This window comes from Anabrus simplex, chromosome 5 (genome assembly GCF_040414725.1).
Source record: "Anabrus simplex isolate iqAnaSimp1 chromosome 5, ASM4041472v1, whole genome shotgun sequence".
In the NCBI taxonomy this organism is placed as follows: Eukaryota; Metazoa; Arthropoda; class Insecta; order Orthoptera; family Tettigoniidae; genus Anabrus; species Anabrus simplex.
The window spans coordinates 378,429,922-378,446,270 of NC_090269.1; the positions used below are offsets into that span (position 1 = coordinate 378,429,922).

The 16,349-nt window shown below is 42.1% G+C and overlaps 1 protein-coding gene across 5 annotated transcripts in view; it reads right to left on the minus strand.

Moving 5' to 3' along the window:
• The window catches only part of AkhR (Adipokinetic hormone receptor), a 357,399-nt gene that overhangs the window by 27,704 nt on the left and 313,346 nt on the right, over positions 1-16,349 (minus strand). For 4 of the 5 annotated variants that reach the window (XM_067147711.2, XM_067147715.2, XM_067147712.2 and 1 more), the window contains one exon: positions 1,552-1,693. In XM_067147711.2, coding sequence (XP_067003812.1) covers positions 1,552-1,693 — 142 coding nt within the window. Of the gene's footprint in view, positions 1-1,157; positions 1,694-16,349 lie in introns of those variants that run through there. The other variant, XM_067147716.2, reaches the window with a different exon arrangement.

The following is a 16,349-nucleotide window of genomic DNA, read 5'->3' on the forward strand; positions in this document are numbered from 1 at the left end:
GGGTATGGTGATCGGGCTGAGAAGGGCAGGTTGGTCGCTTCGTCAAATCGCAGCCGATACCCATAGGGATGTGTCCACGGTGCAGCGCCTGTGGCGAAGATGGTTGGCGCAGGGACATGTGGCACGTGCGAGGGGTCCAGGCGCAGCCCGAGTGACGTCAGCATGCGAGGATCGGCGCATCCGCCGTCAAGCGGTGGCAGCCCCGCACGCCACGTCAACCGCCATTCTTCAGCATGTGCAAGACACCCTGGCTGTTCCAATATCGACCAGAACAATTTCCCGTCGATTGGTTGAAGGAGGCCTGCACTCCCGGCGTCCGCTCAGAAGACTACCATTGACTCCACAGCATAGACGTGCACGCCTGGCATGGTGCCGGGCTAGAGCGACTTGGATGAGGAAATGGCGGAACGTCGTGTTCTCCGATGAGTCACGCTTCTGTTCTGTCAGTGATAGTCACCGCAGACGCGTGTGGCGTCGGCGTGGAGAAAGGTCAAATCTGGCAGTAACTGTGGAGCACCCTACCGCTAGACAACACGGCATCATGGTTTGGGGCGCTATTGCGTATGATTCCACGTCACCTGTAGTGCATATTCAAGGCACGTTAAATGCCCACCGCTACGTGCAGCATGTGCTGCGGCCGGTGGCACTCCCGTACCTTCAGGGGCTGCCCAATGCTCTGTTTCAGCAGGATAATGCCCGCCCACACACTGCTCGCATCTCCCAACAGGCTCTACGAGGTGTACAGATGCTTCCGTGGCCAGCGTACTCTCCGGATCTCTCACCAATCGAACACGTGTGGGATCTCGTTGGACGCCGTTTGCAAACTCTGCCCCAGCCTCGTACGGACGACCAACTGTGGCAAATGGTTGACAGAGAATGGAGAACCATCCCTCAGGACACCATCCGCACTCTTATTGACTCTGTACCTCGACGTGTTTCTGCGTGCATCATCGCTCGCGGTGGTCCTACATCATACTGAGTCGATGCCGTGCGCATTGTGTAACCTGCATATCGGTTTGAAATAAACATCAATTACTCGTCCGTGCCGTCACTGTTTTTTCCCCAACTTTCATCCCTTTCGAACCACTCCTCCTTGGTGTTGCATTTGCTCTGGCAGTCAGTGTATATAGAGAAGAATGAGAATATCATTACACACTCTTAAAAAGTAGAGATATATTTTATTTTACAGCTAAATGGATACAACAGTGCTTTCCATTGTGTTATGTATTTTCTTTTACAACTTTACACTCAGAGATCTGCTGTTCAGACACTTTTCAACACTGAATTATTACATAAAGAAAAATGTCTATTTTATTAAAATTAAGGAAACAGATTCACTTATTATCATATATATATATTTACACAATTCCTTCATAAATTAAATACCATTATTTACTATTTTCATTGCTACATTTACAGTACATAAATTGTTCAAACCTAGACTAGAACTCAAGTCATGGGCCACGTTATCAGTGTAATGGTGGTTTGGCGAGAATCATTGGAAACTGATGAACGTGCTCCACATGATGATGTGATGCCATTGTTTCTCACCTGCTGTCTGGTGTGAAGAGGCCGAATGTTGTATATACCATAAACGATGGGATTCATGCATGAGTTTGCACATGCAAAGATGAACAAGAACTTCTGAATTCGTGGATCCATGGCTGTTGCAGATTTACGGTCAACCCACCACCTGGAACAAACATCAACAAAATTAATTATCACGTTTGGGATGTAAAATTTTTCATTTGTTGAAACAGTTTTTTAAATAATAATAATAAACCAAATCACACCCTATGGCGCAACAGCCCCAAAGAACCATGGCCTACCAAGCTACTGCTGCTCAACCTGAAGGCCTGCAGATTATGAGGTGTCGTGTGATCAGTACAACGAATCCTCTTGGCCATTATTCCTGGCTTCCTAGATTGGGCCCGTCACATAGCTCCTCCATTGTAATCATGTAGGCTGAGTGACCCTCGAACCAGCCCTCAGATCCAGGTAAAAATCCTTGAACTGGCCAGGAATCAAACCCGGGGCCTCCAGGTTAGAGGCAGGCATGCTACCCCTACACCATGGGGCTGGCAATAATAATGATATGAATAATAATAATTGATAACTTAGCAGTCTTGTCCAATAACATACAGGAAGCGATTGTATTCATTGAAAAGCTCCATGAAATTGCATCCGGAACAGGACTGCAGATCTCAGAAGACCCACTACATGGAAGGATCTTTTTGGTACCTAAATGGACAACCGATGTTATATACACATTATTTTTACCTCTTTACAAAATTTTTCAGCAGACAGTTCTTTTGTCTCTGGTGAGAGTTCATTCCATAGCCGAGCAGAATGAATAAAGACGACACTTTGATTAGATGCTGTTCTTGCGAGTGGAGAGAAAAGAGCGGAACGGTAGTTCATCTGTAAGTGGTCGAAAGGGTTGATTTGAATGTTACCTGTGAGGGATTTTCTCAGAAAAGCAATATCTATTTGTTTACAGAGAGCTGTTATAGGAAACGATGACCTGGCTGTATTTAAATGACAAGTGTTGAGCAATTAGTTATTCTGCTTGGCATTGAACTCCCTCTACTTTCGTCATGTTCTCTACTGTAGAGGGGTGCCAGGAAGGAAGCCTGTACAACAGTATTGGCCATACTAATGCCAAACAGGCTGTCTGAACTGCTTTCTTTCTGGCTCCCAGTATAGATCTGTGGATAAATCTCAAGACTCCATATGCTTTGCACCTTATTTCCTCAACATGCTTGTTCCATTTTAAATTGCTGCAAATATGAAAGCCAAGCAATTTTACTGAGGTGCAAGACATCAGATTTATACCACACAGTGAAATTTGATGTTGTAATGGTGGTCTTGCTCTAGTTAAGTGGATATACTTTGTATTTACATTTCTGTACATTTATAGATATTCTACTTATTTTGCACAACAGAGCCACATTATCAAGATCTGACTGTAACCTATTTAAGTCGTTCTCATTGCGAATGGCTCTGTAAACGATGGTATCATCAGATGATATACAACCTGGTAGATCCAGTACAAAGATCACACCTGAGGTGACTAAAGTTTGGTTTGACCAGCCTCCACTGAACACAACATATTGCGTTTGACCTACCAGAAAGGATCGAAATCATGCCAGTAGTTTAAGTTCAATACCATACTTGTTAAATTTTAACAACAGTTGTTGATGAGGTACCTGATCAAAAGCCTTACTCCAGTCAAGAGTTACACAGCCCACTTGGTAGGCATTAGAGTGGTCCAGGGAATATTGCCACTCATCAATTACTGTTGTTAAACTGTAGTACAGGATTTTCCAGGGAGGAATCCATGTTGGTTGTTATTCAACAGGTTTTTCTCATTCAGAAAAGCCAGCACATGTTTAACAATTAGGCGTTCCATGCATTTACATAAACCAGATGTAATAGAGACCGGGCGTTAGTCGTCTACATTTTCCCTGTCGCCGTCTTTGAACATGGGAATGAAGTTTGCTTTCTTCTTGGCACAGTCCCACTGTTCATAGAAATGTCGAATATTGCACAAAGGGAAGGCATCAATGCATCTGCACAGCATTGGAGAATTCCGGCCAGCACGTTATCTGAGCCGTTTGCTGCATGGGGTCTATTTCTCCAAAGACTTGCTGCGACCACGTTAGCAGTGAAGTGAAGGCTATTTAGGGCGGGAAGGGAAGCGTCGATCTTGTAGTGAATATCTCTTCATCCTTGTCAGCTGTGGTGAAGTTATTTTCAGTTTACTGTTAAAAGTGTCTTCTATTTCTTGGAGAGAGGAAACTGATAGTCCATTGTACTTGAAGATGAATGGAGAACTGTTACCACTTTTGTTTCTGATGAAAGTCCATAGCTCTTTACTATTGGTACTAAGGCTGTAGATATATGAACGGTAGGCATCAGGGATTAATGATTTGATTTTTTTCCTAGCCAGTTTGTTCATCCCCCACCTACTGCCACTTTGATTTTTCTTCCATTTTCTGTATAAATTATTTCTCTTTCGGATATCTGATGTTATCTCTTTAGTGATCCATGGCATTTTTCACTTATTAGAGATGGAAACCTTCAGCACCACTTGATCGACACATTCGAAAAATACATTTTTCCAGTTTTGCCAGATCTCATTGACATTTATATCGCCGGTGAAAGGCATGAGCGGAATAGGAAGATTTTTTATAGAAGAGAGGAAAGATCGTTCCAGATGGAGCGGGAGAAATATATTGTTTTGGAGTGTTGTTTTGGGTTTCTGTAGGTCAAAGTTGTAATTATAGCTTGGTGTTCACAAAAACCAGGTACAATGCCGAGGGACTGGACGGATGATGGGAGTTAGTAAGGAACAGGTCTAGCGTGGAACGGGAATTTTGAGTAATACGAGTCACTTCAAACGCTAACTGATCGAGAAAAATGTCGTAGAAGGTGGAGAGAAAATACCGACATTAGCAAGAGGATTATTTGGCACTGTGGCGGCATTTCTAGACCAAGTAATTTCGAGACTGAAGTCACTGGCAATATAAATTGCGTCCTAATTCTGTACATATTGCACATGATCCAGAGAAAAGAGCAAGGCATCGTTCATTGTTTGCATGGACTTTGGAGCACAATACACTGGTCTAGTGTGGAATGTATTACTACCGCACGTAATTTCTACCTAAACGGCTTCAGCGGTCGTCTCCAACTCGGGATGTCTGTTGGATTGCACTCTGGTTTTGCAGCAATAAGAATTCCATCTCCTGTGGTTAAGATCCGGTCCTTACGGAACAGGACAAAAGAATCTGGCAGCACTTCTGAGTCATTAATTGTGTCTGAAAGCCATGTTTCACTGATGCACTCTTTAGTGGAATTTAGACTTGAGAGCGAAACGAGAATACACTGACTGAGCAAATGTCATGGGATAGCGGAGCACTGATGCACAGGTGTGTTGTCTGCGCACCACACGCCCCCTGTGCCAGCGGCAGTTGTATAGGAGACCTTGAGAGCAGTGGCTGTGCATGTGACAGGTGTAACATGGAACGTCGTCGTGAGCTGACACCGTTCGAACGGGGTATGGTGGTCGGTGCCCGACGGATGGGAAGTGCGATTTCGGAAGTGGTGCGGTAATTCGGCTTCACACGATCAGCCGTGTCCAGGGTGTATCGTGAGTGGTTGAATGCGGGTGTCACCGTCCACAACAAACGAACGACCGGCCGTCCAGCCATCCTCGATGACCGTGACCGGCGACATCTGAGACAGATTGTCAATAGTGACAGACGGACAACCATGCAACAAATCACGGCTCAATTCAACACAGGCCGTGCTAGACACGTCTCCCAGTTGACAATCCGTACGAACATAGGTTCTATGGGTTGTGGGAGCCGGCGCCGCACACGAGTGCCACTGTTAACCCAACGTCATCGGGCACAACGACGCGCATTTGTCGCCAGTCACCAGGGATGGACACTGGAACAATGGCGTAACGTGGTATGGTCGGACGAACCACGATTTCAACTGCACCATGCCGATGGGAGGCAACGTGTATGGCGCAGACCACATAAAGCGATGGATCCCGCCTGCCTCGAAGATGTGGTCTAGGGCGCTTGTGTGTCTGTTATGGTCTGGGGTGCATTTTCCTGGTATGGAATCGGTCCCCTAGTTGTTCTGGAAGAGACTTTGAATGGTACGCGGTATGTTGAGCTGCTCGGAGACCATCTCCACCCATTTTTGGCCTTTCAGCGCCTAGACGGTTCTGCGGTGTTTCAAGATGATAACGCGCCGCCACATCACTCCCACGTCGCCCGGGAATGGTTCCAGGAACATGCAGTGAAGGTCCAACGACTGACATGGCCACCCAGGAGCCCCGATATGAACCCTATCGAACATATCTGGGATGTCGTGGAACGGAGACTCCGTGCCATGGATCCTGCACCCACGAACAGACCATCATTGGCGGCCGCTCTGCAAACGATTTGGTGTCAGCTGCGTCCAGAGGACTACCAGGGACTTGTCGACTCACTTCCACGGCGTCTCACTGCAGTTCGCAGGGCCAGAGGAGGCCCCACACGCTATTAGGTGACTATCCCATGACATTTGCGAAGTCAGTTTACATTCTTTTCTACCTGGATGCAAAATGCTGCGTGCATTAAACGCAAAGAGAGTTAGATTATTAGTAACATATTTACAGAATCACTGGTAACGTCACTGGTATTGGAAAAGAAAGAGTTCGTTGGTGGCGGCATTTTGCACTGCCACCAAGTCCATGTTCTTCTCCCCTTCTTTAATTTCCTGTATTCAGAAGTTGAAATTTTTGCACATGTCCTGTGACTACTTGATGAACAACTGTTACAGTTCACAAATAGTTGATTACGAGGCCCACCGCTATCACATATTGTACGCTGCTGAGGTCCGGGGTTAAATTCAATGTCTCCAGTTAATGCGAGAATTAGGCACCACAGTGGTTGCCCAGCGATAGAAAGTCTGACAACTCTGCCCTTCCCATCACGACGCAGCCGCCCTACTGCCAGCAACCCGAGGTTTTCACCGCCACACCAAGTGAGACACTTAAGAGAACATTTCTCACTTATAAAGAGCTTTTCCAATAGGTGAATCTCCTTTAAATCGAACCGAGGACCTTGTGACACTAACCACTCAGCCATGGAGCTCGACACTTGAGTAATGCTATTTGTTATCCTTAGAGAAAGGCAAAGGTGTATTAGACATTGAAAAAATTACAATGTTCTGTCTGTAAATACATTATTGTTGCAACCCAGTGGGAAATGTGGGGTTGTTTATTTGTGCTCACCGAGTAAGTTGGCCGAGCGGTAAGGATCGCGCAGCCGTGAGCTTGCATTTGGGAGATAGTGGGTTGGAATCCGACCATCGGCAGCCCTGAAGATGGTTTTCTGTGTTTTCCCATTTTCACACCAAGCAAATGCTGGGGATGTACCTTAATTAAGGCCACGGCCACGACCATTCCAATCCTAGCCCTTTCCCATCCTTCCGTAGCCGAAAACCTTTGATGTGTTAGTGCGACGTTAAAAGAAAAGCTACTTTTGCACAGTTGTTCAGTATAGGGAAGAATCGCAGACGAACACGCCTGTCATATCTAATCTACAGAGAGAAATTTCTACTTTCTCTTATTTCAATGTTGGTTAGTGTCGAAAATTCCTGTTCACACAGGTATGTTCTTGAAAACTGAAGTAGTATAGAAAGGCATTCCAGATCAGTTTTCCTAAATTCTGATTCTTAAACTTTACTTTGCTGAACGATCACTTTCCTTACGAAATAATTTTCCTAAAGTCTTTTCTGTTAAAGTAATCTCCTAAATAAATCTACCACACGCATTTTTCTCAGTGTTCCCTATTTTTCTCTAATTTGTAAATGTTCACATTACAACGTTTTCTTGGAAGCGATGTTATTTTCCTGAACGTGAACTGTTTTCAAGCCAAAAAACAGTAGAATAGATATTCTTAGTCTACATCAATAACAAATGAACAGGAATGGACAGAGGAACGCAGATAATTACTTCTGACCATTGTTTCTTGATGGCGTCGTGCATTGTAAAATACGAATGTATAAAGAGAAGATACGAGTATACTGGAAATGCCGGAGGATAGGGTAAAGGTATGCACAGCAGCAGCTACCACTACTCAAGGAGTTACAGTATGGTACGGGCAGAGCATCAACTTACAATTAACACAATCTGTGATTAATTCTAAATCGTTTAAAAAGTCTAAGTATTGACTTACAGTACTCCTGAACAAAACGTATGACTAATTTAAACTGTACCTTAATTTTTGTTTTACAATCTGTTTTACGTCGCACCCTCACATATAGCTCTTATGACGACGACGGGATAGTAAAGGACTAGGCGAGGGAAGGAAGCGACCGTGGCCTTAATTAAGGTACAGGCCGGTGTGAAAATGGGAAACCACGGAAAACCATCTACAGGGCTGCCGACAATGGGGTTCGAACCCACTATCTCCCGAATGCAACCTAATAGCTACGTGACCCATACCGCACAGCTACTTGCTTGGTGTGTTGCTTATTTAAATGCACATTTACTCCTATTTTCTTCAGTCACTACTGATCTGTATATAGGGCAGTCGCCCAGGTGGCAGATTCCCTATCTGTTTTCCTAGCCTTTTCATACATGATTGCAAAGAAATTGGAAATCTATTGAACATCTCCCTTGGCAAGTTATTCCAATCCCTAATTCCCCTTACATACCAACTTAGTCGAACAGTTCGTCTTAATTAATGTTAATGCTATTGATTTTACGCCGTCGCCAAAAAATCTGCGTCGGTGCGACGTAAAGCAAATAGCAAAAAAAAAAAAAAAAAAAAATAATAATAATAAAAAAAGATTTTACGTCCCTATTTTCTTCATCGTATTATACTCATTTTAGAAAACAACTAAGGAAATCTAGGTTTTGAAAAAAAAAGATCATTTGAACATTTAGGAAAAATGACTAAGCTTGAAGAAAATAGTTTTTGTAAAAACGATAGGGAATCATCAGTGCCGGATTAAACCCTATATGTGCCCACAGGCAGTTGAGGTTTTTTGGGACCCCCTTGGCAATTACCCCCCCCCCAACTTTAATAAAAATAGCTAATTATTATTATTATTATTATTATTATTATTATTATTATTATTATTATTATTATTATTATTATTATTATTATTATTATTATTGAATATCCAAAGCAACAAAGTGAAATATTACTAAATAATTTTTAATTAAAATTCCAGTTAATTCAGGGGGAAAAGTATTACATAATATTAACATGGTTAAGCAATATAATAAAACACTACAAAACAGAAAAGAATGTTAAAATTTAAACATATTAACATCGCTTTCAACATTCTCTTTTCTTACTTTTTTGCAATGAAATAATTCAGATTATCTCGAAAGTTTTCGTTTTTGCTAGATGACACGTTGAATAGAAATAACGGCAACAGAATTTAGTCGTTCTTGTACCACTTTTAATTATGTTTTCTTTCTTTCTTTCTTTCTTTCTTTCTTTCTTTCTTTCTTTCTTTCTTTCTTTCTTTCTTTCGTAAAGGGCACATGAACCGTGGCCCATATAGGTGAAATACATGTTTGATATATAAGTAGCAGAATTAAGAGGCAACAGAGAATCTTAAGTATACTGATGTTTTACAAGAGAATAAACAGAAAGTGAGTTAAACTCATTATGGAGGTGTGGTACATTTACCGTATACAAGTTGCATAGTTAAGATAAGACAGATGTTCTTAGCTTCTTATGTAAATATTTTACAACCGGGCTGAGTGGCTCAGACTGTCGAGGCGCTGGCCTTCTGAACCCAAGGTGGCAGGTTCAATCCTGGGTCAGTCCGGTGGTATTTGAAGGTTATTTTATTTATTTAACGTATGGCATATATATACAGAAACAGGAAAGCAAGTACATTATATTTTAATGTCCAAAGTTGTTATCCATTCTAGAGCCTCTGTATTGGCCTCTAGAAAATCAAACCAATCTCCAGGGTAGACTCTTCTGCTACACTCCTTTACAATGTGTTCGATGGTTGGAAAGGAGCACCACAGTCACACTCGGGGGATTGTATCTTTCCCCATTTATACAGGGACGCAGCACAGATTCCATGACCACATCGAATCCTATTAAGGATGGTCCAAGTTCTTCTTGGGAGATCAGACCTCGAATTGGGTGGGAAGAAAGGCCAGAGATGCTCACCTGTTTTTGAGATCCATTCTTCCTTCCATTGGGCACAGGGGTTGAAATTGTCTTCTGTGAGCTTCTGAGCGAACTTAACTGGCGGATGTCTAAATTTCAACTGGTTCCTCTGAAGGTCAGGAATATTGGAGTGGATGGGCAAGTCAGGGTTCTCATTTATCTTGGAGTATTCTCTCAATAGTGCTTGTGCTCTACGAAATGAAGGAGGCATGATGTTGCTCAAGATAGGAAGCCAGTGGGTAGGAGTTGATCTTATTACGCCAGAAATAATCCTCATTGTGTTGTTGAGTTGAGTGTCCACAAGTTTCACATGGCAGCTGTTGATCCACACAGGAGCACAATATTCTGCCGCAGAGAAAACTAAACCAAGGGCAGAACATCTCAAGGTATTTGCAGAAGCACCCCAGGTTGTACCACACAACTTCTGCAGAATGTTGTTACGATTCCTAATCTTTGCTGCTGTATTTACTAGATGTTGCCAGAAGGAGAGTGTCCGATCTAATGTTATACCTAAGTACTCTGGGTAGTTATTGTGTCTGAGGACCTTACCGTTAAAAGACGCTTGGAGAGTACAGCTTGCCATTTTGTTATTTAGATGAAAGCAGGACACCTCAGTTTTGCTGGTGTTTGGTTGGAATCTCCATTTCCGAAAATAGTCACTAAAATGGAAAGGTCATAAGTTAAAATGTTCTCCGTTTCTTTCAGGTTACTATGACTTGTAGCGAAAAGCTATATCATCAGCATAGCAAAATTTTCTAGATTTCGTTGGTGGCAAATCTGATACAGGAGAGGAGCCAAGACTGATCCTTGAGGGAGACCATTATTCAATCTTCTCAGCTTGCTAGTCTTATTCCCTAGAACAACCTGAAAGAGTATATTATTAAGCATGTTTCCAATTAATTGTACCATGATTTTGCATGGTAATACCTGAAGAAGTTTATACAGCAGCCCTTCTCTCCAAACCGTATCATGAGCAGCAGAAAGATAAAAAATAAACAGCAGAGGTTTCCAACTGTTGCTGAAAGCCTGCTTCAGTGCATGTTGCGAGTGCAAGGACTTGGTCACAACAGCTACGATTCTGTCTAAAGCCAGCTTGGTCAATAGGAATATATTGACTAATTACAATGCTAATTCTATTTTATGGTAGTCTTTCAAGGAGTTTTTAGCAACAACTGAGGAGAGCGATTGGTCTGTAGTTTTGTGGTATATCATTTGGTTTGCAGGTTTCAATATGGCAAGGATTTTAGTCTTCTTAAACTCGTTAGGAAAAATACCTGTCTGAAGTATGTGGGTAAAAAAGCACGTCAACCACCTTCTCGCATTCCGTCCCATATTTACGATAAATTCCGGATGTATTCCATCAAAGTCTGGTGCCTTACCAACTTTCATGTCCTTTAATGCGGTATCAACCTCATCAATCGTGAAGGCTTTAGAGTACACGGAAGAGGTTGGAGAGGCACGTTTAAGCATCCTTAGGTTCTTTTTCATCGTTTTTGTATGGTTTTTAAAATCTTTAGTAACCCTTGAAGTTAAAACAATATGGGAGGATATTTTGTTTGGTGAGATAGTTGACTTCTCTCTAACTCCTGTTGAGCTTCCTTCAAGTTTTCTCAGTAGGCTCCAAGCTTCTCTACTGGAATGAGAGAAATCCAAGTTACTGTTTCTGTCCATTTTTGTCTACGATTTTCATCCAGACTCCGTAATAGCTCCTCACCAGTCGTATGGGCACCTGTTTCAAGGAAATCTTTGTATAAGGCATCGCTCTTTTCACTCCACTCAGGAACGTATTCTTTCCTGTAACCTCCTGGGATGTGCTTTTTGGCTACAGATTTCACAAGCCCTACAAATCTCTGATAATTATCGCTGGTTGCAGGAATCCATCTGATGCATTTGTCCAGCTCTTCAGAGAATTAAGTCCAGTTGGCCTTTTTAAAGTGCCAGCGCGGGCGTGAAAAATATGTAATTAAGGGAACAGAGATGCCCATCTCAAGGAAGATTGGTCTGTGTTGACTAATTGGGAAGTCCCCCAAAACTTCTCTCATCATCGGTAGAGGGTTGCCTACAGAGTCACATATGACGAAACAGATGTCTGGGTTGGACTCTCGCTTCCAAGCAGCAGATCTAAACGTGCCTTTGTCTTTTGCATCAAATATAAGATGTACATTTTGGTCTTCTGACCATTCTACTAAAGCTATGCCGCAATCATCGTTTTTTGCATATTTCTAAGTGTCATGGTGGCTGTTGAAGTCGCCAACATAGATAGTTGGATGACTTGCATCTGGGAGAGCTGGGGTTGGCCAGCAGATGGCTGGAGGTTTGTGGATATTTACGATGGTTACATCTTGCAGTTTTATTGTTACAGTATGAATATTATTAATTGTACTAGATGAGATGAATTCATTCAAACTGCTCCAATTGTTACGGACATATGTAGCAATACCCACGGGTGGCCCATATTGGTTGCGCAGTAGATGTTTGTTTTCCCTCGTCCTGCTCGTGACGTCATCACAGGAGCACCGTGACTGTGTAGCATACAACCGCACGTGTATCTTATTTCGTTGTTTGTAGCTGTCTGTCTTATGAAGAAAGGATTTCCACGTAATTTCTTTCCGTATATTGCTGTTGGTTTATATAGTGCCCTACTGTATTTGCGTAGTGTGTGTGTCGTAGTTCGTTTCTGTGAGATCTCTGTTAAGTTGCTGTGTTTCGTGCAGTGAGGTGCACTTATTTTCTTTTCGTTAGTTTCGTGAACAGTGCAATAGTAGCTGGAGTGAAATTTCTGTGTTCATAGTATCATTGCGATAGAAAACCGTGCCGTTAATGATTCACCGCAATCTACAGCGACACCTGATTGTTCAGCAGAGGGATTTCGGTATCTCGCCGGCCACATCGCCTACCGTGGAAGAAAATATGACAGGTCAATGGGAGGTCCCACTGGGGAAATGCTTTCCATTTATTCTGGTACAGCCCCTGTGGGATGGATAGAAGTGTTATCTCGGGGAGGTCTACTCGTTCCATCGGAAGAATGGCTAAACCAAATAAAGGAATTTGAGTTATTTTTTACGAACACTCACGGACGTGCTGAACTGTGACGCATACCTAATATTATACGCAAAGTGCGTCAAATAATTGGGCCGATGACCTCGATGTTAGGCCCCTTTAAACAACAAGCATTATGTCAAATAATTAGCAGTAATTTCCCCACTGTATCACCAGAAATAGTAAAAATGTATGTTAGAACGAGAACATTTATGCGCATACGACAAAACATTCGGGCAAGGACTGAAAAATCCATAGCAGCTCATCGAAGAAAGGCACGACAGTGGATATCATCTTCAAAAGCAACCACTTCATGACATCTGATCTAACTAGCTTATGTACCCGTGCTTCGCTACGGAATTCTACACTGTATTCATACAGAATTCTAGGTTAGGCAGTGTACAGGTTCTAAGCAAGATTGTATTAAAATGAATAGCTCTTAACGTTACCCTAGAAACGTGACGGGGAAGTCACCAAACGTCTTTTCTCATATGAAGACTGGGTTAGGGAATTTTCATTGGAATCGTAGGCCCGCTTGCTTACCATCAGTCACAATCAGGTTGGGGAGTTTTCATTATAATGGCAGACACTCACTCTCCACCTGCTTTTTTACATCCTCAAAAAGACTGTCTTAATGGTTTTCCAAGAGAAATGAACGTAGGTCATTACAATGACGTCAGTAGGAATGACGCGACTAAAAGCAATATGAAATACTCGAACAAATTAAAAACTAGCATTTTCTCAATTTTTATGAACAGTAGTACGCTGTCGATCAAACAGTCCAAAGATCCAGAGCTGGAATGACCGCAGACAGCCGTGATCCGTGAACATTCTTTGACTTTTTTCGGGGAGGGGGGGGGGTCGAATAGTGGGGAGTCCCAGGGCAAATCTATGCCCTATTACTAATCCGTTTCTTAGGAGTACCCGATGAGTTGGAAAATCTCATTTCTTTACACTGGCGGTGGAAAAATCTATCTGACTTGGAGGCATTTTTTTCCTTCAAGCCAGAGGAAAAACCCCCTCTTGACTGCTAATTTGAAATAAATTGAATGCAGAATTTAATAAAAGTAAAGAGAAAGACGCTTTTCTTAAGAAACGGCTCTTTTCAGGGTTGAATTTTGAATTATTTAGTGAATTGTGGTGCTATAATTTGGAATAGGCCTAAATTGTAATTCTAGACCAGGTCATACTACTATTACTAAGCGAGCCTCTGTCAAATGTGCACACTGCTCATTTAAAACAGTGCGTCAGAGTAGGGATCGAATAGCTTGAATACTATGATGAACCAGTGGGTTACGCACCAGCAGTATCAGACAATGTATGAACCAGAGGAATAGCATACTAAAGAAAAAAGTTTTCTAACTCCCCAGCTATTCCCGCTAATATTCAGTCAGGCTGTTATACTCGGTACGCAACAGTAATCCCATCTATCGGAATTGAGGGTACCAAAAGAGGCAAAGAACATCACAACAAACAATGGTCAATGTAATGTTATTGTTGATCAATGTTATGCGCTTTCGATATTGTAGGCCTTCACATTTAGTTTTCTTCCGACTCTGAAATACTACTCTTATCATAGTCGGTACGGTAAAACTGAGTAAAACATAAATGATCGGAAATTGTATTCTCTATAACTTTTGTTAAGTAGTACTTTTCTATAAATCAAATCAAAATCTCTTTATTTGCAAATGAGGTGTCTCCCTTGGTGGCAAATGGTACACTAAAATACATTATTGTCAAGCACTAAATATTAATTTAACAAGAGAAGAAAATTTTCCTATAATACAATATTATATAATTTACGCTAACAATTTTCTCTATTAAACACACAGCTCGTCCTTAATAAATTGACATTGTTTACAAAACTATACTTATAATATCTCCTGTACTACTTACAAATATAGTCATCTGATATACAGTATGTGGAATTACTTCAAATGATACTGTACAACTGGTATAAGATTAAAATTTACATTGCATTTATTTACTTTTTCTTTTCTTTACCCATTCTGGAACCTAAGTAGCATAACGACCTGCTGCGTCTTAACCAGAGCCCCTTTTACCACCACTTTTCAGAGTTCCTGAAGGGCCTTCACAGCTACCGTAGCGGTCCCAGGGCCCTCGAAGTCCCCACTGTACTTCACCCCTACAGGCAGTCCCCTACTTTGGCTGTCCAAACTCCTTAGACCAGGGAATGGAATTAATTTATTCACACACATTCTTTATTTACATTAACCTGCACTGGTCGAATGCCCTCTAACATTTAATTTTTTTCTCTGTTGCTGTTTATTCCCTTTTTGAATACCTGTACAGATTTTGGAAAAGGATCAAACACTACCCCTGGTAAACTGTTCCACTCCTTCACACCCTTCCCAATGAATGAAAATTTACCCCAATCGCTTCTGCTAAAATTCCTTCTAATTTTATATTTGTGGTCAGTCCTGCCGATATAATTATTTTCCAACCGAAGCCTCTCACGGATATTTCCCCATGCTGCTTCTCCTGTATAGGCTCTATATCTCTATAATTATAAAAGGAAGTGTTTGTCTGTCTGTCTGTGCGCGATGCCCAGCAAAATCTACAGCACGCAGAGATCTGAAATTTTGAACATAGGTAGATGGAAGTGGGTCCGAATGCACCTCGAAGCCGGAATTTTCATTTTCGCTTTCGTTGGTGAGTTATGAACGAAAAACCTTCGGAAAACGTGCATTGGGATATGACAATCCAACGTGCTGTCACCAAGATTAAATGCATAGAGTCGCTGTCGCTAGGCAACGTACATAAGATAGGTAGAGAACACAATATTCAAGGAGCCATTTTACGTCCAGGACGCAGGAAGCTGTTTTTTGGCCTCATATGTTGTGAGGGCATATGACGGTGTTGATGATGATTCGTCCGTCGGATCGGGGCGTTAAGTCTTGAGCTATTCGACAGGAGTGGTCTATGTGCCGGCGGGGGGTTTCATCCTCTTCATTCTTGCTATCATATATCATGTCATTCATTTCTTTCAGCAAGCAACTTTTAGAAGAATTACCCGATGTTCTACACAGTTACAAGTCTGTCGACTACACGGCAGAGCTTCGAAAGACTTGGAGTCACCTGGAGTACCCTCGAACATCTTAGAGCGGACGATTGTGGCACCAATTATCCTTCTTAAGAATAAGAATCCTGCCCTCTGCAATGAACACGACTCTGAAACTGATGACTAATATTACTGAAGCCATTCTCATGATTGGGCATGCAGCGAGCGAAGTAATATTCATTCCTCGGATTTGAATAATTTCTTCGGATATACAGTGAAGTTTAGATGTCTGCAGTGTTCAAAATAAAATTTCTCCATGTAATAATAAAGCAAGCATAATCTTCTTCTTACTATATATAAAAATGGATGTATGCAGGTATGTGTGTGTGTAAATGACACATCTCCTCCTAAACCACTGGAGCAATTTCATCAAAACATGGTACACTTATGACTTACTATCTGGAGACGAGCACTGTGGGGGTAAGCCATCCGTAGCTCCCTTAGGGGGGGACAGGAGGGCAATGTATAAAAATAATCGAAAAAAGTGCCGAATCCACAGTTTTCGGGGTCGCTGAGATGAA